The sequence below is a fragment of the Canis lupus genome, chromosome 25 (assembly GCF_011100685.1).
Source record: "Canis lupus familiaris isolate Mischka breed German Shepherd chromosome 25, alternate assembly UU_Cfam_GSD_1.0, whole genome shotgun sequence".
Classification (NCBI taxonomy): Eukaryota; Metazoa; Chordata; class Mammalia; order Carnivora; family Canidae; genus Canis; species Canis lupus.
The window spans coordinates 2,016,155-2,040,511 of record NC_049246.1 but is presented as its reverse complement, the minus strand read 5'-3'; the positions used below and the strand labels follow the sequence as shown (position 1 = coordinate 2,040,511).

The window sequence follows — 24,357 nt, the reverse complement described above, 5'->3', positions numbered from 1 at the left end:
TATATACTGTGCTTGTGATCCAGAGAGAATACGGCTCCCCATGGGAGCATAAAGGAAGAGCGACTGTGTCCGAATCCCAGACTGGACTATAGTACAGACGTGGCAGGGGCGGGGGTTGGGGGGTGGGGAAAGGGGGTCTGCCCAGTTCTGAGAACCTTCTTGAATCACAGCACCCTGGTCTTCATTCCAGGATTTGTATATTGTTTTTATCATATCAAAAATAAGTTATTTAGTTGATTAATTCTGCTCTAGATAAAAACATCATGTACTAAAGTATTTTGTTTTTCTTTCAGTCGTCTGAATGAATACCTAAAAGCATCTTAGGACAAGTGTTGAGGACATGAAAGACAAAAATGAAGCCATGGAACTCAGGGCAATAGAAGAGAAAAAGAAGTAATGTCCCTGGTAGTGGTGAGAAAAAGTGGAACAACTGGGTTACAGTGGCTCTCAGTGACAGGAAGATAATCAAAGTGAAAGCTTTGGACATTTAAGCAGGAAGTGAAATGAACACCACCTGTTCTTTCAGGCGCCTAACGCTTACTGAAGACGACTGTACTTGAAATAAGATTAATTGGGTTTTAATCTTAGATCTATGAGTTTCTAAATCATTGAACCTCTCTGAGACATAATTTTTGCTTCTATCAAATAGTTCTAAATACTACCTTCTTGGTGGCGACTTACAGGAATGTTGTAAATTCACAGGAGAAAACAATCATTCCACTATTTTACTAATAAACATGCAAATCATGTGAGTTTCTCAGGATCCTAACACAAAAATATCATTTGTATATGGAAACATATAAAATTAAATAACTTCTTATAATAATTATATAGTTATTCATAAAAAATATATAAATATTCTTTCAAGTCCACATTGTGTATAGAGAAATTTAATCTAGTTAATTGTAAGCAAATACCATCCCTTTAAGGATTAAGTTCCATCCCCCTTCATCTTTCCAGAATAACATGAAATATCCAAGAGGCTTTCATTTCATTTAAGAACTTTATTTTGAGGGGCATCTGGGTGGCTCAGCAGTTAAGGGTCTGCCTTTGGCTCAGGTCATGATCTGGAGTCCTGGGGTGGAGTCCCACCTCAGGCTCCCCGCAGAGAGCCTGCTTCTCCCTCTGCCTATGTCTCTGCCTCTCTTTCTGTCTCTCATGTATAAATAAATAAAATCTTTTAAAAAAGAATTTCATTTTGATTATCCATACTGTCTTTTTTCTTAAAGGTTTTATTTGTTTGAGAGAAAGAGAGAGAGGGAGAGCATTGCAGGGAGGGGGGAGGGACAGAGTGAGAGAGAATCTTAAGCACTCTACGATGAGTGTAGAGCCCAACATGGGGCTCCATCCCAGGACCCTGAGATCATGACCTGAACTGAAATCAAGAGTTGGCCATTAATTGACTAAGCCACCCAGGTGCCTCTGGCCATTATTTCTTTGAGTACTTTTCAGCCCCATCTTCTTTCTCCTCTCCTCCAGGAAGCCTGATGACATATGTCCTTGAAGATCTGTTGTCCTTATTCTTTGAAAATCTTATTTTCTCTTTTGTTCAGGTTAGGTAATTTCTATTTTTTAATTTTTCTGTCTTACCCATTCTTTCCTTAACAGTTGAACTCATCCACATTTTTTTTTTTTAATTTTGCTTGTTTTACTTTCAGTCCTAAAATTTCCACTTGGTTCTTCCTTATATCTTCTATCACTTTGCTGAGACTTTCTCGTCTGGAAGTGGTAGAAGTGTCTCTTTAATTCTCCACCAACACCACCATGTGGGGGTGGGGTAGGGAGGTGGCGTCACTACCACTAGGTATTGGTAAAAGTCTTGACTGTTTACTAATACCACTTCAGTGGACAGGGGTAGGGCATCTCCCCACGGCTGTCCTAGCCCACTACTTGGCTTCTTCTGATGCCATTTGGATGATTGTGTGATGGGTGCTGGAGCCCTCAACGCAGCCTGGTGAGAGGAGGAAGCTCTGGACTTCCCATTCAGCTTTTGCCGCCATGGGTCCGGGTAGGATCATTGTTTTCTTTGGCTGGAGTAAAATCGATTATTGTCTAAAAATGTTGTCTTACTAGTGTAGCCCTTACCTGGTTCTTTGGCTAGACAGCAAGATTTTGTTGTTGTTGTTGTTTTAACTAAACCCATTGGCATTTTTAAAAAAGATTCTACTTATTTATTCATGAAAGACACAGAGAGAAGAGAGGCAGAGACACAGACAGAGGGAGAAGCAGGCTCCCTGCAGGGAGCCCCCTGCAGAATTCAATCCTAGGACTCCGAGATCACGCCCTGAGCCGAAGACAGACACTCAACCGCTGAGGCACCCAGGCGTCCCCCACTGGCATTTTTGAGTTGCTGGTTTCTCTAAGCACTCAATCTGGGATATATATGAGGCAGAATAAAAACCCTAGAATTCACTACCAATGTCATTCCTTAGGTCTGAAAGTCCCCAGCCAGTCTGCCCTTTTCTCTCTACCTTTCAGATTCTGCTTATATTTGTTTTCTATATAATACCCAGGAATTGTAGCTGTACATAGAAGGAGGAATAAAAAAAGTATGTCTATCTCATTTTCTTGGATTGTTTATTTTTTAGGAGCTTTTCTTAATATGCACCATAAAATGCTTGCTGTCTCTGACTTCCTCAGTTAGGGACTACTTTATCCTGTTTCATGGTTTTGTGATTTTCTAACCCATCTTTTGTATTATCTGTAATTTATCTCAAATAATTCATTTAAAGCATATGATTCATACTTTACACATAGGGGAAATTGTTTTACAGTTGATGTGCTCTAACCCAGAGTGTAGATCCTATGAGAGATTCATAAACATTTGAAAGATTCTTAATCAAAGGCCTACATTAGAGAGGCCATCATAAGAACCTCAATTATCTTCAATGGACATGAAGACTTTATGTGTAGTTAATATTAGCATAACGCATGTTAGAAATAATTTTTCATTGGCAAAATGAGTGGCACCTAAGGTATGTGGATTGCCCAGAAATGTCCTTTAAGGTATCATGAGAATCCAGCAAGCTTGGTAGACCAAACCTTTCAGAAAGGCAACTTTGGCTTAGGATTCTAACCTGTCTCCTGCATGGCTGCTGAGAAAGGATTTCATCTTTTGGATTTTTGCCCTGAGTGAATCTTTCAAATATGGTATTTATTGGAGTGCCTAAAAAGATAGAGAGCTGCTACTCCACTGAGCTTACAGAATAGGCTGTGATTGGTTTTGTGCCTGCTTGCCAAGGCTTGACTCCACCTGGGTTGGAGACTTGTTCTCAGTATAATATACCACTCGTTAGCAAGGCTGTGGGTAAGAGGATCTATTCACCTTCCCTACCTCGGACTAGTGAATACTAATCGATATCTCCAAGTAGAACCTAGTAATTTGTTAACTACTGAATAGCCTTGAGTCATTTGCAAGGCACTTAGTATTGTGTATATCTTCCTTTCATGCTGCATTGAAGAAATTTGGGGTTACTTAGGCCCTTAGTACACTGAGGGCCATGTTGAGATTCTGTTCCCTTTGACTACAAAATTATTCTCTGATTGGTCTCTGAAGTGAAACTGGAAGCTCTGGAGCTGCTCGTGATGTTTCTTGCACAACCCCAAGAAACAGATCCTTGACAGGAGTAGTTTAGGGACTTCAACTCATTCATACCCATTATCCTACAGCCCACCTTTATTCTATCACCTAGAAATATCTGATCTTCTATAGTGCACATTGCAAGACAAGGTAAGTGGTGGAAGAGGCATCTATTTCAATATATATGCATTAAAGAATGCTTAGAAAATAAAGTGGAAGAGATCTTTTCCATAATTTTCAAGAAAATTGTGACATAGATAGGAATCCTTTTTTTTTTTTTTTTTTTTCCTTAACCAGACATTACCCTTCAAACCAATCAGGGACCCTATTCAGAGATCTAACCTGGTAAACTGAGCAAGAAATACTCTTATTCTAAGCAGCAGGCTGGAAATATTTCTAACAGTTGGAAAGACTTTTTTTTTTCTTTTCCGAGTAAAATGTGACCAATGATTCTAATGTAAAAAGTGGATGTACATAATGACCAGGTTTTTCAGTCATTGTAAACATTCATTATTGTTTCCATAACCTCAAAACTCCTAGAAGAAGCCACCATTTGAACACAGCAGCAGCCCCTTTCCTGACACAGGTTAAAACTGATCTTCAAGGCTTTTTGAATTCAAACTGCTGCTGCTCGGAGCTTGTGTTAAGTTTTTCTCCATGTTGTCAGAGCAGTACTGTCCATGAACCAGTGTGGGCCAGGCCAGCTGGAGGCACGGCAGGCCATCAGATACCCTGAATTGTACTATACCCATTCATACCATATTAGCGGTTCAAGTTGGAAAGCTTGGTGTAAACTGGATAGGCATTTTATCAATTTTGGCAATGGCAGACAAAATACCTATATTCTGTTTCAAAAAACCATTTCCTCAGGCAGGCCCTAATAACTACCATCTATGGATAGATGGATATGGATAAAGCCTTCTTGCTCCCAAAACTGGCAATGATAAAATGGAACTACCTCACTGGGGTCTCAGTCAGGGGTTGGCCTAACCCGTGAACAGCTTCTCTTCCTGTGTGATTGGAGTAGGACCAGGGAGTCTCATTTGCTCCCAAATAGTCACCCAATCAGGTGCCTGAAATCCTACCATCAGAGATTAGTTTATCGAGGATTAGGGATGAAATCAGTAGTGCAGGGCTGAGTTATCTAACAGGCATTCCCAGCATCATCGCAGCTGTTCTTACTATTAGAAGCATGATCGTCTCTGGGGGTGGATCTTAATCCACAGTGTTGGGAGATGTAGGGGTCACTCTGGGGTTGTCACAGTGCAGTAGGATGGATACAGGAATAGCAGACATGAGGCAAAAAGCATTATTGAGTATTTTGCAAAGGGAGGGACTGTCTTATATAAGGAAGAATTATTTTGCTCCAAACATAGGAAGAAAAAAATCAGATTTATCCCTACTCCTTCGTGTGCATTTATCTGATTTTCTTTATTTCTAACCTAAGAAACTTACAGACCATGCAAAATCTGTGTGCCCCTGGGGATGGAGAAGCACTGAAACTCTAGCTGGATTAATTTATAACCACAAATAGGTTAGGAGCAGGTGGGGACTAGGTTAGAATTGAATTAAATCAGTGAGGCTTTGGAAAGGCAACCTGTTCTTTTCTGCACTCCCAGCTCCTCACACATTTCTGTGCAGGTATAACCTCAGAATCCTGGAAAAGAAGCAGAATCGTAGAAGCTGGCTGATCCTTAAAACGGGGCAGTGTAAGCAAGGGGATTTTAGGTTGACTCTGACTTGGACGTGGGAAAGGGAAAGTGGCAGGTGAACCAGCGGATGCCATGGTCATTTCAGGGTACAGGAGCCAGCCGGAGTTTATCAGCTGAAGTCTGAAGTCACTGAAGTCATTCCAGCAGCTACAATAGTGTGCATTGAGCCCATCTCAGACAATGGCATTGATCTCGTTCCATCCACTTAGTGGGCTGTAATGAGCCCACATGCCTCACGGACAAAGCTTTACTTCCCATGTGTAGCATTTTCTGAGGAGTGCAGAGAATGCTCCCTTTGTTCTTCTCCGGGTTTTTTATTAGCACCTGCCTGGGTCTGCACCTGCTGAGTTAGCAATCCTGCGGTGTAAGTCATGTCTGCCGAGGACAGGGCTGCAGTGAACCACAGCCTTCCCCTGGAGCTCGGGCAAGAACAGATCTTGAGAGCAGACCTTCCCCACTCTTTTCTCAAAGACCGCCTTGTGACCTTTTAAACAGACATGAGTGGATTCTTTTTTTAACATATGGAAAAAATAAAATCCTAAAAAGGGTTGGTGTGTTTGGGAAAGAAGTTTAGCAGCCTTTTATAAAGAATGTGCTAAAATCAGCTCTAAGCAAATGCAAATGTGTGTTACCAGGAATCTGAAGATACTTAAAATAGGTCTTGGAGTCTAAGGCATTCAAGATCATGGGGATTCAGTAAGTGCTCTTAAAACTGGTACAAGTAAAGTTTCATTTCAATGTGACATTTTCTGAGCTTAGATCCGGAATGAGCTGTCTGTACAATAATGTGATAATTGCCTAATCATTTCTGATTTTAATTGCTAGATGGTGAGCGGAGCTCTGTACTGATAACACTAGGATGAACAGGAGTTACAGCCTCACCTGAAAGATAAAAGAATCTAAGTACGGCCACTAGGAGTAAGACTTGCCCTGTCACTTCCACCACTTCTTTCTCACTTCCTCATTTACACCTATGGAACATCACCCCGATAACAAGGGAAAGGCAGGGCACTGACTTTTCCAGTGACTATTCAAGATCAAGACCCTGGGGGAAGGAAGAAAAGCTACAGCAGGATACAGATTTTACCTGGATGGGGGTTGTGCTCCTGACCAGCAGGTCTCCTAGGGATGAGGTCTCTCCAGCAGAGAAGTCTGAAGCCCTCGGCAATAACGAGCCTAGTCCAGCCACAGGTCTAGCCCTGGGGCCCCCACTACAGACCACAGGAAGGGCAGGGTCCTTGTTTGGGAACAGAGAGGTAATCCTTATTACAGTGAGGTAATAAGATGCGCGCCTCACTCCTTCTCACCCCTCGTTCTTTCTTTTATGGAGCATTCAGCATGAGATTCTAGAAATGCAAGACTGAGAAAGACACTATCCTAGCAAAGAGGACGTTTTGGTCAGAAATCGTGAACATGGACAGAAATAATTGTATTGTGATGAGACTTGGGCTGAGAGAGCCAGGAGGTCATTTGTACCCACAATTGTTGCCATCAGGAAAAGGTCACCTGAAAAGAATTTAAAAGGTGCCTAACATTTCAGGGTAAGTAGAGTAACAAAGGTTGGCTGAGGACTTTATCTACAACAATGGAAAATTTAAAAGTATTTCTTTTCTTTTTTGAGGGGGAAGAAGGAGAGGGCAAGAGAGAGAGTCTGGAGCAGGCTCCATGCCTAGCACACACACTTCACTTCCGTCTCCTGGCTCACCACACATCTGAATGTTTTGGGTGCCAAAGGTCCCATGAGGGTAGATCACAGACCATTCCAGTCTTCTACAGGTGCTTGAGCCCTCCTCTCTAGGTCGTGCCACTCTTCCTTTGCCTTCTTTCTTCCCAAAATGTGTTGTTTCTCACTGACCGGTGACTCTGATTATTTTGATTTACACTTACATTTCTGTCTTTAACCCTCCTTTTTTTTTTTTTTAAACTTTTATTTATTTATGATAGTCACACAGAGAGAGAGAGAGGCAGAGACACAGGCGGAGGGAGAAGCAGGCTCCATGCACCGGAAGTCCGATGTGGGATTCGATCCTGGATCCCCAGGATCGCGCCCTGGGCCAAAGGCAGGCGCTAAACCGCTGCGCCACCCAGGGATCCCTGTCTTTAATCCTCCTTAACTGGAGTCTTGTGAAGGATGAGGGAACATGACACAGGCCAGTCTGCCATGCTGAGTCAGGAGCCCGTGCCAGTTTGGGTGTCGGCAAGACCACACTCTTTAGCAGTAGGAAATGGCCACCCAGAAGGCAGAGCCAAGGCAGGAGGGGCAGATGGGAGGTGGGCCCTTCTCTTATTCACAGTGAGCTTCTAGAAAGCAGTCTGCATTTATTGCCTCTGCTTTTTTCTTCGTGGTCATTCTTTAATCTATTTCAGTCTGGCTTCCATCACTATCCTTTTGCCAAGTTTTCCAGTAACCTCCTGGGAATCTAGTAGATACCCATCAGCCTTTATCTTAATTGGTTAACTGCAGCCTTTACTTTAAATTCTCTCCTCTTTTGGTTTCTGTGATTTGTCTTTTAGCCCTGGGCTGAAGGCGGCGCTAAACCGCTGAGCCACCAGGGCTGCCCCATTTTAGAAAGTTTTCAAAGTCTATTTCCCTTTGGAGAACCTCCCTGTAAAAGAGATCTGGCTTCCAATCATCTAAACAACTATAAAAGAAGTCAGCCGTGTAAGCCAGAATGAGATCTATCAAAGCACCTTTGATCATTTTATTAGCTGTTTCACTCTTTCAAAAGCTGGGACAAGAGGTTCCAGTAGATTGTGTTACTTTCAATGTGTCTTCCTCTTACCATGTTCCATCTCAGCTGCCAACAGGCAGATGGCAGCCAGGAGGAGCAAGTCTGTCTTCTCCCTCTGAGCATTTTGAGTGCATCTTGGTTTTAGGCAAACAGGGTGTTTATAGCCAAGGAAGTCTGTCTTACCTCCTCGGTTGGTGCCTCATCGAAGACAGTGGCACTCCAGTACATATTCCAGGGAGCTATGTGTGCTTGTAAAAACATGCTGCAATTCACAAAGCGATTGGCTCTTGGTCATGAAGCAAAAACACCTGTCAAAAGAGTTTTATTTTAACTTGTTAATGATACCACAAATAGAGGGACAGTGCCATCATTTCAGGGGACAGTTTTACACAGCCGGCCTCTTCCAGGGCATGCAGAACACTGCAGACTGGCTCTGATCACTAATTAGAGAAGGCCCTCCATAATTTATGGTGACACCATAAATCTATTGTCATCAGAGAACTGTCGTCCTGTGTGTGCAGGGAGGCTCTGCATCTGTCAGCACCGAAGCCAAACCCCATGGCAATTACTGCTGCCCAAGAGTTCCTGGACATGGCTCATTACTCAGCAGATAACTCATATTTTCTCATAGCTCTGAGATGATAGAGTGGCTTATTAGGCACTGTTTTGCCTGTTGCATTCATAGACACAACCTCTGGTGCTCATGGCTCTGGGAGAAGTTTGGCGAACAACTCACAAGAGAACATGATCCTTTACTGCACTGAATTCTTGCATTCCTTTCGAGAAGTACAGAGCTAGATTTGGAGGTTTCATCTAGATTCCATCTCATTTAGCAGGCCTTGGCCAGCCTGACCACCCAATACATGGTGCCCCCTAGGCCTGTCCTTCTGGGTGGAGACGTTCCGCCCTCTTCATAGCTTCCTCTTTTTGAGAGTGGTTCTCCAGATGGAATGTCAGTAAGGGACACGATGTGAAGCACAGTTATGGCCTAAACTGTGTCCCTTGCAAAATTCATATGTTGAAGTCCTTAAACCCTCGTATCTCAGAACATAGCCGTGTTTAGAGACAGTCTTTAAGGAAGTGATTACGTTCAAATGAGATCATTAGGATGGATCCTAATTCAATATGATCTGTATCCTTATAAGAAGAGGAAATTAGGGGGCACCTGCATGGCTCAGTAGGTTAAGCATCTGACTCTTGATTTTGGCTCAGGTCATGATCTCAGGGTTGTGAGATGGAGCCCTGAATTGGGTTGCTTGTTCAGCGCAGAATTTGCTGGAGACTTTCTCTGCCCCTCCCTCTACCCCTCCCATCCCCCTTCCACGCTCCCTGCTCACTCACATGCTCTTTCTCTTTCTCAAATAAATAAATAAATTTTAAAAAATAATAGAGCTATCCTACAACCCAGCATTTGCACTACTGGGTATTTATCCCAAAGATATAGATGCAGTGAAACCCCAGGACACCTGCACCCCAATGTTTGTAGCAGCAATGTCCACAATAGGCCAACTGTGGAAGGAGCCTCGGTGTCCATCGAAAGATGAATAGATAAAGAAGATGTGGTCTGTGTATACAATGGAATATTCCTCAGCCATTAGAAACGACAAATACCCACCATTTGCTTCAACGTGGATGGACCTGGAGGGTATTATGCTGAGTGAAGTAAGTCAGTCGGAGAAGGACAATCATTATATGGCTTCACTCATACGGGGAATATAAGAAATAGTGAAAGAGATTAAAGGGGAAGGAGGGGAACTGAGTGGGAAAAACTAGAGAGGGAGACAGACCATGAGAGACTCCTGACTCTGGGAAACAAACAAAGGATTGCAGGAGGAGAGAGGGTGGGGGACAGGGTGACTGGGTGACAGGAACTGAGGAGGGCACTTGATGGGATGAGCACTGAGTGTTATACTATATGTTGGCAAATTGAATTTAAATTAAAAAATGTAAAAAAAAAAAAAAGGAAATTAGGATACAGGCCTAATTAAGATACAGAGGGAAAAGCACGTGAAGACACAGGTAGAAGACCACCATCTACAAGGCAAGGAGCGGGGTCTCAGGAGAAACCAACCTTGCCAGCCCCTTGAACTTGGATTCCAGCCTCCAGAACTGTCAGAAAGTAAGTTTCTGTTGTTTAAGGCACCAGTCTGTGGTTCTTTATTATGGCAGCCCAGCAAATTAACACAAGCATTTTCTAAAATCTCTTACAAAAACATGTTATTTAAACAGATTGTGACCAAGCCATGAGCAGCATCTTTCTCTGGAGGATTTGAAAGGGACAAGAACAGAGTTTTAGGCCACACATAAGGTTCAGCAACTTTAATTGAACTGGCTGCCCAGAAAGTTATTAACAGTTCAGTGCAATAGAGGAGTAGATTTACTTAAGTTTACATAAAATTGTAAAAGTAACTTTTTTTTTTAAAGATTTTATTTATTTGAGACAGAGAGAGGGAGAGAGAGAGAGAGAGGCAGAGACACAGACAGAGGGCGAAGCAAGCTCCATGCAGGGAGCCCAATGTGGGACTTGATGCCGGGACTCGATCCCAGGACTCCAGGACCACACCCTGGACCAAAGGCAGGCGCCAAACTGCTGAACCACCCAGGGATCCCCAGTAAAAGTAACTTTTAAAAAAGACAGAAATACTATCTTAAGAATTTAGGAAAAAGTATTTTCTAACATTTTTTTCTAAAGTTAAATGGTCAAAACTATTTCTTTGGGGTACTAGAGGCAGGACTTTTGAAATAAAGAGTAGGTTATGTCCTCATTAGAGTTCTAGTAGTTTTTTCTTAGTTCTTTCATTCTTGCCCTAGATATTTGCATTTATTTACTCTTTGCTCAGCACTGAGCATGGAGGATGAATGAGACTCTTCCTGCCCTCTGAGAGCTCACAGACTTAGTGGGAAGGAATGTAACCCACCCCTTGCAGCAGCAGGATAACTGTACAAAGCATTCGGGGACATAGAGAAAGGAGAGATCAAGAAATTCACCTAAGAAGGTCAGGGAATACTTCACTGAAATAGAAAAGAAAAGAGTATCACTGGGAAGAACATGGTGTGACCCAGTGAGAATTATTAAACTTTCAGCTTCTGGTGCCTCTCTGGTAAAATTGGGGATAAAAATGCATTCTGTATCAAGACTTTAGGAAAAGTTGGGTAGTATCTAGCACATAATTACACTCAGCAGATTCTCTTCCCTCTCTATAGTTTTGCTTCTCTTCTTTCTCCTTCTCCCTTCCCCACACCCCTTCCTCCTTCTTTGCCTGATCTTGTAGTCTTCCTCCTGTTTTATCCTGTATCAAGCAATATTCCATCAAAAAGCAACTCAAGTGCCTGCCAATGCACTAGTAAATCAGAGCCATTTAGGTACTTGCCCAAACTAGAGTCATGCCTTCTGTTGACGACCTAAATTGACTTTTACCTATATATAAAAAAGAAAAAAGTAAATGAAGCAGGAGATTCTGAGCACCAACAGACCAGCCACCAGTCAGAGGACTACTGTTCACATCATTTTGTTTTTACTGCAAACAGTATTACATTGACCTTGGGCCCAGCAAGGTCATGGTATCACATTGATTTCAGTCTTTACCTGGTGGGATTTCCCCTTTTGTTTCAAACGCCCAAGGAACATACCTCCGAACATTTAGGTTGCATATACAAGTGATCTGACTTGTGACAAAACATTTGTTTCCGGATGGAGAAGATATTTAGACCCATTCTAGAACTTTTCTTGGAGTAGAAATGACTGGACAGGTGAAGTTGGACGAACACTTCATTATCTCCTTTAAGGCCAAAACAGCCCCACAGAGTCCTCTCTGGACTTTAAAAAAAAAAAAAAAAAATTAAACAGCAAACCAGTCTGATTTTTTGCAGTGATTTCTCACAGAAATTTTGCAAGCGTGGTCTAATCCATTTGTTGCAATAATAAGAACTTTATCTTTTGTAGGAATTTATTGTGTGATTTATTTCAGTACAGTAGGCACCAGGCTCCACTTGCTAACCTCTCTTATTTCCCTCAAGAACAGAAAGTGTATTGCCAGTCTAGTAAATGATAAAGGGTCTTAGGTCTGTAAAGGGAAATTTGGCTAAGGATTTCCCAGAAGATATGTATATCAAAAATGAAACAATTTATACTTTAAAAACTTTCTACCTGATATTTCAAAATACCATCAAAATGATCATGATGGCAAAAAAATATATAGAATTTTGTTGGACTTTGCTATACGAGTTTTATGTTGTAATACTCTTTTCATTTTGAATTACATATTTTGGGGGAATGAAGGGTGTTGTGGGGAGGGGGTGTCCCACAATCTTACCAGAGCTTGGTAAAGGTCTTAATCTGACCATGACTTAAGTCATTATCAAATAGGTAACCCCAAAGCTGCTTAAAATAATAGTTTGCTTATAGAAGAAAATAATATGCTTAAAATACACAGGAAATATGGGAAGAGTAAATTGGTACATTCAGACTGGCTGTCTGGGGGCAAAAGTTGGGTGTGAGAGAGAAAAACAGACACAAAGCAGTGAATATATTGGAACAGAGACTTCAGAGCAAAAGATGAGCTTGGTTTTATTTAGCATGTGTTACAGTGGAAGCCGGCCCCATGACTCCAGCAAAAACAACAAAAACATTAATGATCATTTTGATTACTGTTAAGAACAGATCATAGTAGAATTGAATTAGAAAATGAATTTTTCAAAGAAAAAGATAGAATCATGAATGTAAAAGATCAACAGAGGAGCACCATTATTTCCAAACAGAGACCATGCATGGAAAGCCCTATCACCGGGCTCCACTTCTGGAGCCCCACGCCCTGAAATTTCTTTCACCAGCACACAGCTGTTGACTGCTTTAAAACTGAGAACTGGGGTTCCTCTGTTAATATCATCATGAGGGTTTGAAACATAAAGAATAGTGCTAATATTTTATACTGCATATGATGGATAGGCATCCTTACAAATACTTTATATTAATTCATTTAATGTTACCTGTATGAGGCAGACACAACTGGTATTATCCTATTATACAAAAGTGGATATACTGAGGTACCAGCAACAAAAGTAATGTCTTCCAAGACACACGACCAGTAAGAAACAGAATGTGTAATGAGACTCAAGCAGTCTGAATTCAGAGTCCAGTTGCTTAATTCCTTAGCTACCTCACCACTCAGTAGGTGAAGGACATGTGTGGTCTTTGGTGATCATCTATACCCCAGATTTTCCGGGCCATCTTGTTTTCAAGCATTCTGCTCATTGCACCTAAATAAATTCCAGTACTCCAGACATTTTCTGTCACAGACAATAAATGTTTGTATGTGTGTGTATGAATATGGAAGTTCCAATTATCAAATGTTTCCATTTCAGTCTCAGTAAAAGCTATTTTATAGTTTAGATTATCTACCTTTACACAAATAGAATACTTGTAATTTATTGGCATGAAAACACCCAACCTCTGTGGACCTCAGTCTCCTCATCTTTAAAATGAGAGTGTTAGACCAGATGAGTTCCCATTGGTCAAGATTTCATATTTTTACATCTGTCACTTGCATCCAGGTTCAGTCCCATTTCTGCTGAAGTAGCATGTTGTAATCAGCCTTCCAGGAAAGGATTGTGAAAATTCATTCATGTGCTCTAACATCCAGCAGAGCACATTCCAGAGGTAATTGAGTCTGCTCAAATCAATGGGTCATTAACCATCTGTAACTCTCCACAGATTAATTACCAATGCCATTAAGACTGTAACCTGTTTTGTTTGTGCCTAGAGAAATGTTTTCATGCTTTCACTCTTAATTCAGCATGGTTGATATTAGTTCAGACCATACATTATACTCATTGGTCTTTCATGACTGCCATTTCCCACAGGCAACCTGATTACCCTACCCACAAAACAGCAGAGAGCACCTAGCTTGTAAGATAGCAGATGAACGACACTCAGTGAATGAGCTTTCTGTACAAAATGGGGCGTAAGGTTCATTGCGCTCCCTATCACAGTCAAGAGAACTTGCAACGGAGAAAAAATAAGTCATTTAAATAAACTGGAAGAGATAAAAGAAGAGCTCCAAGTCACTCAGCCAGTTAAAATCAATTTCATACCTTCATAGAATTTAGCACCTTTCTGCTTAAAGTCCTTTGGTGGATTAAATATCCAGAGGACTGGCAGAGAAAGGAACCAAAATTTCTGGGCATTTGATATGTGCCAGTCTCCATGCAGTTTCTCTAGGGTAGTAACAACAGCAACAAACATTTGCTTCACGAGCACAGTTCCAACTGCTGCTCTATGCATATCTGCCCATCTCATCCTCACATTAACTCCCAAAAGTAAGCACTTTTACCTCTATGTTACTGCTTTCAAACTTATAACCAATTTAAGAGAGACTCCATATTGCCCCTATTGCCCAAACTCCTAATAGATGACTTAGGTCAGAATTCACACTCCTTTCTGTTTCACCCCAAAGTTGCGTTTTTTTCCTGCCTCACCATGAATCCTAATACTTCTGAAAAGCTCTGCATTCTATCTTGTATCTGATCATCTCCAAGTTGGAAGAGACCTTAATGATTTCAAGCTCATTGCTTTTATTTTCTAGAAAACCATTGCTACCTTCAAATGGTTAGCTGGTCTGAAACCCGAGCTTCTGCCTTCTTGGCCTGAATCATCTTTACATCTGTGATTGCTGGTCAGTAGGACTCACACAGTTCTAACAAAATGACTCTTAAGTTGGACTGTGTACCCGAAAGCTCACCTGTGGAGTTTTGAAATACAGATTGGCCAGCACCACCATGGACCTAGTGAATCCAGGTTATCTACTCAGCAAATGTGTGACACTGATGTCACTCTACCTTCATGCTATGTTAGTATAATTATTTACTCTAAACTCCTAGAAACTAAACTTTGAGTCACCTTATAGCTGTCAGAATTCCAATGGGGTGGACTTCAAGATATACCAGGACTTTAGCAGAATAGGCAAGTAGAGACCAAGATTAAAGACCATGGGTTCTGACTTAGCAGTAGACTCAGCTGTAGATCTGGACCTTGAAAAAAGTGACCAGAAGTTTACAGATGCATGGGTAAACTAAGAAGGCCATCTTTAGCTGACACAGAGGTCTTTAGACAGTGGAGATGCTTGAAGTCAGGCAGCAGGTAACATTGCCATTCTGTAGAATCTGAGTTAGAACAGGTCCCTAACCAGAACAATTATCCAAGGAAGAGTCTATGCTCTGGGAAAGTGGAACTGGCAAGGTAGAGGATAGTTGGCAAGGCTTTAGTCACATAACATAGGCTTTGGAGAAGACTCTCAGCCTCACAAAGAATTTTTAGTACTAACAAGGAACCAAACTGGATGCTCATTGTTGATCATTGCAAGCATCCATTTCTTCATTTAAGTACTGATCACCTCTTAGGCCTACTCTACTAGATAGAGTAGGTGGCTTGTGTATTCTATCATTGTAGTGCAGATTGTTTGTTCTTTCTCGGCCATTCAGCACCACTGAACACTCTTTCCATATTAAAAACAACAACAACAACCCAATTTTATGGTTCTGAGGACACATAGAAGCTAGATACTCTATTTTCTAGCTTCCCTAGCATCCAGGTTACAAGTTGTAACCTATAGCCTGTCAACCAAAGACAACCAGGGCTCCAGGCCCTCTGCTATGCACTAGAGATTCAAAGAGCAAGAAGACCTTGTATATTAGGCTTAGTCCATACCCACCTCAGTGGTATGGTGCCTGCTGATATACAGATCACCTTGGTCAGAACTGGCTGAGAGGCTATGTAAGGTTAAGTCTGTGCATGTTTAGTGCTAACGTGTAGAGCTTCCCGGGGAAGGGAGGCCTTGAGGATAGTGAAGAAGATTACATATGTGCTATCTCATGTATCCAACCCTAGTGTATCTGTTGCCATCAGTAAAATACACCCAATGAGTGGAAGATGGCAAACAGGAAAGTGAAAGGATGCACCTTTTAATACACAAACTACAAACTCCACATATCACCTTTAGGCACATCCCACTGAGCAGAACATAGGCACACCTCACTGTGAGGGAGCCCTCAAGTTATAGGCTTTAGCTGAGCAGCTATCCATGTGCTCTTTGTTACATTATGTGACTTATTGGAAAATAAAATTCCAAAATTGATAAGCAAGCTGGGTGTTAAATCTTGTTTTCTAAAAAACAATCTAGTTTAACAGAATTTATGGCATGCTTCTTTTTTTTTATAAATTTATTTTTTATTGGTGTTCAATTTGCCAACATATAGAATAACACCCAGTGCTCATCCCATCAAGGGCCCCCCTCAGTGCCTGTCACCCAGTCACCCCCACCCCCCACCCACCTCCCTTTCCACCACCCCTAGTTCATTTCCCAGATTTAGGAGTCTCTCATGTTCTGTCTCCCTTTCTGATATTTCCCACTCATTTTTGCTCCTTTCCCCTTTATTCCCTTTCACTATTTTTTATATTCCCCAAATGAACGAGACCATATAATGTTTGTTCTTCTCTGATTGACTTACTTCACTCAGCATAATGCCCTCCAGTTCCATCCACGTTGAAGCAAATGGTGAGTATTTGTTGTTTCTCATGGCTGAGTAATATCCCATGTGTACATAGACCACATCATCTTTATCCATTCATCTTTCGATGGACACCGAGGCTCCTTCCACAGTTTGGCTATTGTGGACATTGCTGCTAGAAACATCGGGGTGCAGGTGTCCCAGCATTTCACTGCATCTGTATCTTTGAGGTAAATACCCAGTACTGCAATTGCTGGGTCATAGGTAGCTTTATTTTTAACTCTTTGAGGAACCTTTACACTGTCTTCCAGAGTGGCTGCACCACCTTGCATTTATGGCATGCTTCTAACAAACATCTGTAGATTCTTATGTTATAAATCTTGTATATTAATTATACTAGACATTGACCATTCTTATTGGTGATTAGCATCTGAACTTCATTATAGTTTAGGAATCCCTTATCTCTTTTGTGATTGGATCTAAGCAAGCAAGAGGCAGCAATTTTTCTAGACACTTTGATAAGACATTTGTATGTCCAAGAGTGGGAAATAAATCTGAACAAGAATTCAGGGACTGCCACTCTAATGAAATTTCTAGGGGCCCAGGGATGTTAGAGCATGCCCAGATATCTCTTATAAGAATAAGGATAATTTGTTGAGTCTTGCTCTTAAAAGATATCAGACCCTAATACCTGGAATCTGTGAATTTTACCTTATATGATCATGTTTTTGCAGAAGTAACAAAATTGAGAATCTCCAGGTAAGGTGATTATCCTGAATCATCTGGGTGGGCCTTATCCGTCATTGCATGTTATTGGAGGAAGGTAGAGGGAGATTTGACAACACCCACAGAGAAGGCAGTGGGAAGATAGAGTCAGAGAGGTTCGAGTTGTATAGCCACAAGGCAAAGAATGCCAGCAGCCACGAGATGCTGGAATGGCAAAGATGGGACCTAACCCCAAGAAAGGAGAGAGCAGAGCCCTGCTGACACCTTGATTTTGGACTTTGGCCTCCATCACGGTGAGACAATAAAATCCTGTTGTTTTGCGTCACCAGGTGTATGGTTATTACAACAACCACAGAAAAGGAATACAGATTTTTCTACTAGTAATTGGAAAAAGCAGATGCCGGCAGCTTACTTCTCCAGTCTCCCTTGTCTGGAGGGCATGAGGATGTGCTGGGTGGATGCATCCTGGAACTTGAGTCAGGAATTTCTGATACAAAATGCTGGGATTGTAGAAAACTCTCTCCAGCAGCAATGGAGTTACAGGAAGGTGGATTTCTGGAGCAGGAGTACTGTGCTAGCACAGTGGGGGAGATCTTGGCATCACTTCTGGTTGCATGGCCTCTGTCCAGCCCAGCTCACCTCACTGTCCAGTAATTCTGTAGGCTGTTGATGTTCTTTCAATATGTCATCTTCCTGTTTATACTGAATTGAGTTGGTTCCTACAAACTAAAACACTGACTAACACATGGCTTTGCCATTCGTGGGAGACATTCCTAAAACTATCTCTTTTTTTCTCCCTTGGTGGAGCGATTTGGTACAGATATAACTATACATATACATATACAGTTGAGTCTTTCACCTTTGAAGAGGAGATATGAAAGACGTAACAAGTATTGTGAGTAAATACATTAAAGACAGTGTTTTGTGCACACAGAGATATTGTTTATAAGACCCTTTTGATGTTTATCAAGGAACAGTTGAGGCAAAAACACAGCCACTGCTTCTCAGAAGGAGGTTGAACATCAGGAGGATACAGCCAATGAGGAAGAGGTGTCTAATATAAGAGCCAACCTTGGGGTTCAGATGCAGTGGCAGGTGGCTGATTGTGCCCTGATGGCCAGACCCAGGGAAGGATGGAGTGCGGTATACAAGCTGAGCCCCAGTCTCAAGGAGAAGGTGTCAGAGGATGTGTCCATCCTGAATGTAAAATGGAGAACCCGAGTCCCAATTTATCCTGTGGCTTTCCCTTGGCTGGTACCTTCTCTGGGACACAGCACAGAGAAATCACAGGACAGGAGAGGCCATAAAACAGAACCTAGAGAACATTTGTGTTAAATGTTTGCCATAGGCCAGACTCTTCACTTACAACTAGCTTCATTCTTAAAACAGCCTAATGATGTAGGTATTGCCATTAATATTCTGAAGATGGCATAAGAACCTTATTCCGGGGGCATAAGAACCTTCCCAGAGGTCACAGGGAAAAGGTAGGGGGGTCCCAACACCCAGGCCTGCCCATTTCCAAACCCACATTCTCCCCTCTATGCCAAACTCATTTGCTGCCTTGTGACTAAGGGACAGGATGGGACTCAGGTAACCTTACACAGTTTCTAATCTAGAAAGAACCTTAGGATAAAGATTTTTTTAAAAAAATATTTAAAAATATGACCAAAAGTTCTCTTTATTTTTACAAGATAACATCCACCCCCATAAATAGGGGAAAAAAACTCAAAAATTCAGACACAATTTCTTTGTTAAAATATCAATTAGTAAGTAAGAATACCCAGAACATATCTACAGTTTAAGAAATTAATTTAAGTATCAATTGATCTATCTGTTCTAACATACTTGGCAAAAATAACCTTCAAATATCCATAAGCAGATAATTCTATCTCTAGCCTAGATTCTTCTTGGTAGTCAACAGAATTATAAAGGCAGACCTCAGGATCTCTGTCTGTTATTTAATCAAACAAATAAGGTAGCGAGTGCTGCTGTGAAGGGATTTTGCATATGTAATTAAAATGCCAGGTCAGTTGATCTTAAGATATGTGATTATCCAGTGACCTTCACTCAATCAAGTGAACCCTTAAAATGCCCAGGGCTTCCTTCAGCCAGGAAGAGAGAGAAAGAGAGATTGAAAGCATAAGGAAGGACTTCACCTGCCCTTGCTGGTTTGAAGGAATGCTTCTAGGAGCTGAGAGTAGTCCTGGTTAAGCTGACAGACAGCCAGGAGATGGTGACACAGGGAACTAGATTCTGCTAACAACCCAAATGATTTTAGAAACAAATTCTTCCCCAGAGCTTCTAGATTAGAGCCCAGACTGGCCAGCACCCCAATTCCAGCATTGTGAGGCCCCTCACAGAGAACCCTGAAGAACCCACCTGGCCTTTGTGCCTATAGGACTGTGGGCTAATAATTGGGTGTTGCTTTAAGCTACTAGGTTTATGGTAGAAAGCTAACACATCTTTTGTCTTCTTAGTGTCATCTTTTGTCTTCCTCTACCACCATGTCCAACCAACCAACCAGTCCTATTTATTCTATTTACTGAGTATCTTTCAGATATGCTACCTTATTTCTAAACACAGGTCCTCTGTTAGTTCAAACGACCAGCACCTCTCCCTTGGATTCCTGCAACACCCTCTTAACTGCCCCCTTCCACTGGTGACTTCACTCCTGTTCCCTGGTTTGTTCACACTGCAGCCAGGGTATTTTCCTTTTAGCACAGATCTAGCCACGGTATTCCACGAATCCCCCTAACTTCAACTCTAACCTCACCTTCACTCCATGAGTTACAGTACACAAATCACACAATGACCTTAAAGTTCCTTCTCTCCTCATGTTTCCAGTATCTGTCACTTACAGCCCTTCCTGTTGTAGCTACTGTTCCCTCCAGCCACACCGAACCACCCAAACACCATCTCCTCTCTCTCTTCTAGTGCTTTTCCCTCCACTTGAGACAGATCTCCACCCTCACCTCCAACTTTTTTTACCTTCCTCCTTGTCTTCATTTCAACTTCTGGGAAGACGCAGTGCTCCTCCACGGGCTGCCTTGTATCGCATACCTGGCCTCTTTTAGCACTTACCATTCAGCACCTGTTCAATAGATAGTTAATTGTATTAAGCAACACTCTGAATAGTAAAATTGATTAACTCAAAAATTGCTGACAGTTGCTTTAAATCATGAGCTAAAGTGATTCAATTTACCTCAAAACCACCTCATTTTTTAGTGTATTTGTTGTATCCATTAAATTGATCATAAAAGGCTTTCTGCAAAAATCCTTTCTTTCCATGCTATATTCTGCATGCCTGTTGATTATAAGACTTGGATTGAAATAAAGCTGTACTGAAGTGCTTTAAAAATATCAGTGCATGAATAATATGTCTGAGAGAATTTCTGAGTCTGTTTGCAAAGCTGCTATCAATCTGTCACCTTAAAATATTTTCACTAGCTGTTCCCACATTTACCAATGTTATTGCCATAGAACTTACACAGCAATTTTGTTGAATGAATGAATGTTGATAAGCATATGAGTATGCTTATCAGAAACCTGAACATCTACTGGGGAGAAGGGAGAATCGAAGGCATCAATGTGAAGAAGAGTGGGTCCCATTAAGGCTTTCAAATTGGGACCCACAAAATACAGGCAGGGATGTGGTGGAGTAAGGAGATGACAAGAGGCTGGGGAAGGGAAAACGTCGAGAAATAAAGAAGGAAACAAAAGTTCTGCACAAAATGGGTAGATAGAAAGAATGAGAATGGCAATTTTTACTGGCCATTTTTCTAGTTATTTTACTCCCTCACTGAGGTTGTTATACTTGAGCTTTTCCAGGAAATAGGGCAAGGGAAAGCCAAGCAAAAAGATGGCTTGTAATGCAACAGTCTTCTAATGACCATGTTGGCCAGAGTTCTTTGTTACAAGCAAATGATAACCTATTCTGACTGATTCACACATAAGTGAAATTTATTAAAAAGACACTGAGTAGTTCACAGAATAGCAACAGGGCTAGAGAATGTGGCTTGGAGGTTACTCAGCCACATACCACATACACACACAGTCCCCAAAGCATGCATCTGAGCTTGTTGCTAGCTTATGCATCCTGTGCATTCAATGTTGTTGGCCCTGAAACTTGGACAGTGGCCAAAGGACACCATTATGAGTACTTCTCCCTTGCTACCCTGCACTCCTCATTTATACTAATTTTACCACTGTGTGAGACAGAACCCTTTGCCTCTCTGAATCACTCGTTCCCAAGTTAAAAGTCAAGGGCAGGTGCTTAGATGCTGTAAAGCCAAAAACAATGACAAGTAACTGCCAAAACCAAACATATGAGTTGATGGACTATATTGGAAAAATTCAACGACATTAAAATTAAGGCTAGTATTCATCAGAAGACATCATCAAGAGATTTCAAAACAAGTCATAAACTAAAAGAAGATATTTACTTTATGCATATTCATCAGAGGGCTATTATTTGGTATATATAATGAATTCCTATGAATCAGTAAGAAAAAAATGGAGAAGTGAGCAAACGTATGAGCAAGAATTTCACAGAAACATAAAAAGCTTATAAATATAATATCTTTAATGTTATATGTATTCAGTAAAGTGGAAGTTTAAAAAATTAGACACAATTTGGTATTCACCAAATTAGCAAAAATTAGAGTCTGACAAGAACAGTTGCTGTAAGAATGTAAAAACAAAGATTTCTCACACATGTGTGTTAAGTCCCAGTGAAAATAAATCTTTTGGAGAACAGTTCAGCCTTGGCTAGTAAAATTCAATGAATACGTGTATTCTGAGCTAGACATTTTATTCCTGGGGCTATAACACAAAGCAACTCTTTATGGGGACAAGACCTAGTAAGTCCATAGTGACATTGTGATATAAGTTGGAAATATTTAAATGTTTCTTAATAGTAGGAGAGATAAATATGTTTGTTTGTATTTATTTATTGGGATACTCTACATTAGTGAAAAAAATCAATGAACTATAGTTACTCAGATCATCATTCATGACCCTCAAAAGCAAGACATTGGATGAAAGTAGTAATTTCAGAAGAAAACCTACAATATACTTCATTTATTTAAAGTAAAAAAAACTCAGCAATATATAGTTAAAGGATAATTAGAGTGATTAAACTACAAAGAACAAGAGCATAATGATTAATTAAACATCAGAACAGTGATTGAATGGGGGTGGTGAGGGAAGGAACTCATAAGAGCCATAACAATAGCATCCAAAGTACCGGTTATCTTTTGTTTTTTTTTAAGTTGGCTAGAGATTATTACATGGATATTCATATTACTGTTACTCTTTAACATATATGGAGATGTTTGTTCACTCTTTGAAATGTTATCCTAAATTTCACAATTAAAAAAAATTAAGTTTTACTTAGACAATGGGAGTGGGGTGGTGGTACTGAAAAGGAGGTCTGTAGTTTCGGATTTCTTTTTTTTTATAAGATTTTTATTTATTTATTCATGAGAGACACAGAGAGAGGCAGAGACACAGGCCGAGGGAGAAGCGGGCTCTCAAGAGGAGCCGGATGTGGGACTTGATCCCAGGACTCCGGGATCACGCCCTGAACCAAAGGCAGAGGCTCAACCACTGAGCCACCCAGGAGCCCCAGGGCTGCAGTTTTGAGCCTTATGGTAACCCCTCCTTTTCTGAGCCCCGCAGGGAGTATCTGTGGATGCCCCTGTGGAGCTGTTGTGTTGGGACCAGCTTAGCTTCCCACATGCCTTTCCCTAGGAGAATACCGGTGACCTTCATGAAGGTGCAGCAGCTCTTTATTGAAAGGCTTACGGGAGGGGTAAATGAGTGGTAGGTCAGAGTGGTAGGAGAGAGAATATGGGTTTTGTGCCCCTGGTCTGGTTACCGGTTATCTTGTGGCACAGCTACAGGTTTACTGTCTAGGCTTTTTGCCAAGAGTCCCATGCAAATGCTCCCAGGTCTCCTGCCCGCTCTTCTGCCGTGGACATCTCTCATTTCCTACTCCCTGGTCCCTTACTCTCTTGTTCCTTACTTTCTGATTCCTTACCCTCTCGTGGCTTTCTTTTCCATCTTGTAAAGCACTCTCCCTTTAACGTTGTTGCCCTCCTGGCCCCCATCTCTAATCATCTCTGGATCCCCATCCTCTAGAGTCAGGGTCTCTCTGACTCAACTCTCTCTTCTGTATTTAACACAGTTTGCCACCTGTGGTGTTGGATTGTAATTACGCTTCTCCTCCATCTCATGACTGCTTCTCCAGAAAGAGATGTGGGTAGTTTCTGGCTAGATGTGCCTTCTTGCCCCTGGGAAAAATCGGAAAATGACTTTTAGTTTTCTGGGCGGGTAGGGGGCCAACGGGCTGCAAGAAGAAGCCTTGCCCTCTGGTGGCAGCTTCTCCTTTCTCACAGTATCCAAGTCAGATGCATCTCACCACAGTGAAGATCGATTTCCTTCTAAAAACTTCATCTAGTGTACAGAGAAATGCATAGTCTGCCTGTAACATAACTTTGGACCCTCCTCCTTTTTTCCCCCTTTCTTTTTTCTTTTCCTTCTTTCTTTCTTTCTTTCTTTCTTTCTTTCTTTCTTTCTTTCTTTCTTTCTTTCTTTCTTCTTTCTTCCTTCCTTCCTTCCTTCTTCCTTCCTTCCTTCCTTCCTTCCTTCCTTCCTTCCTTCCTTCCTTCCTTCCTTCCTTTCTTTCTTTCTTTCTTTCTTTCTTTCTTTCTTTCTTTCTTTCTTTCTTCTAGCCTGTACTGAATACTCAGGACTCCATACACTAAGAGATGTTTGCCCTGCTTTTGCAATGAGTCACATTACAAAACTCTCTTCATTAACTGACACTGGAGGGTAAGAAGCAGGATATCTAACGGGTTATTGACCTTTCAGAATTAGGTTGTCTGTGTTGGAAGGTGAGCTTCACCCTTTCCCAGCTGGCAAAACTTGGGCAAGTGACCTAACCATCCTGGATCAACTTTCTCAATCATATGGAAAGAGCAACAGTTCTACCCCTATCAGTTAAATAAAATAGTCTTATGTAAAGTATGTGGCATGCAGCCAAGGTTCAGTATTAGTTATTATTATGTCATGCACAAACCACATCTGTCTAATTATAGGGTTT

At 41.4% G+C, this 24,357-nt stretch overlaps 1 protein-coding gene and 1 long non-coding RNA gene across 3 annotated transcripts in view; both read left to right on the top strand.

The window, feature by feature from the left end:
• NHLRC3 (NHL repeat containing 3) overlaps positions 1–1,051 on the top strand; it is a 59,314-nt gene extending 58,263 nt beyond the window's left edge. Inside the window, exon 8 of the mRNA XM_038573163.1 lies at positions 294–1,051. Coding sequence (XP_038429091.1) covers positions 294–324 — 31 coding nt within the window. The 3' untranslated portion in view covers positions 325–1,051. The remainder of the gene's footprint in view (positions 1–293) is intronic.
• A 321-nt stretch (positions 1,052–1,372) lies between these two features.
• LOC102154473 overlaps positions 1,373–24,357 on the top strand; it is a 37,845-nt gene continuing 14,860 nt past the window's right edge. Inside the window, exons 1-2 of one of the 2 annotated variants that reach the window (XR_005378172.1) lie at positions 1,373–2,008; positions 2,185–2,558. This is a non-coding gene — a long non-coding RNA (uncharacterized LOC102154473). Of the gene's footprint in view, positions 2,009–2,184; positions 2,559–24,357 lie in introns of those variants that run through there. The other variant, XR_005378171.1, reaches the window with a different exon arrangement.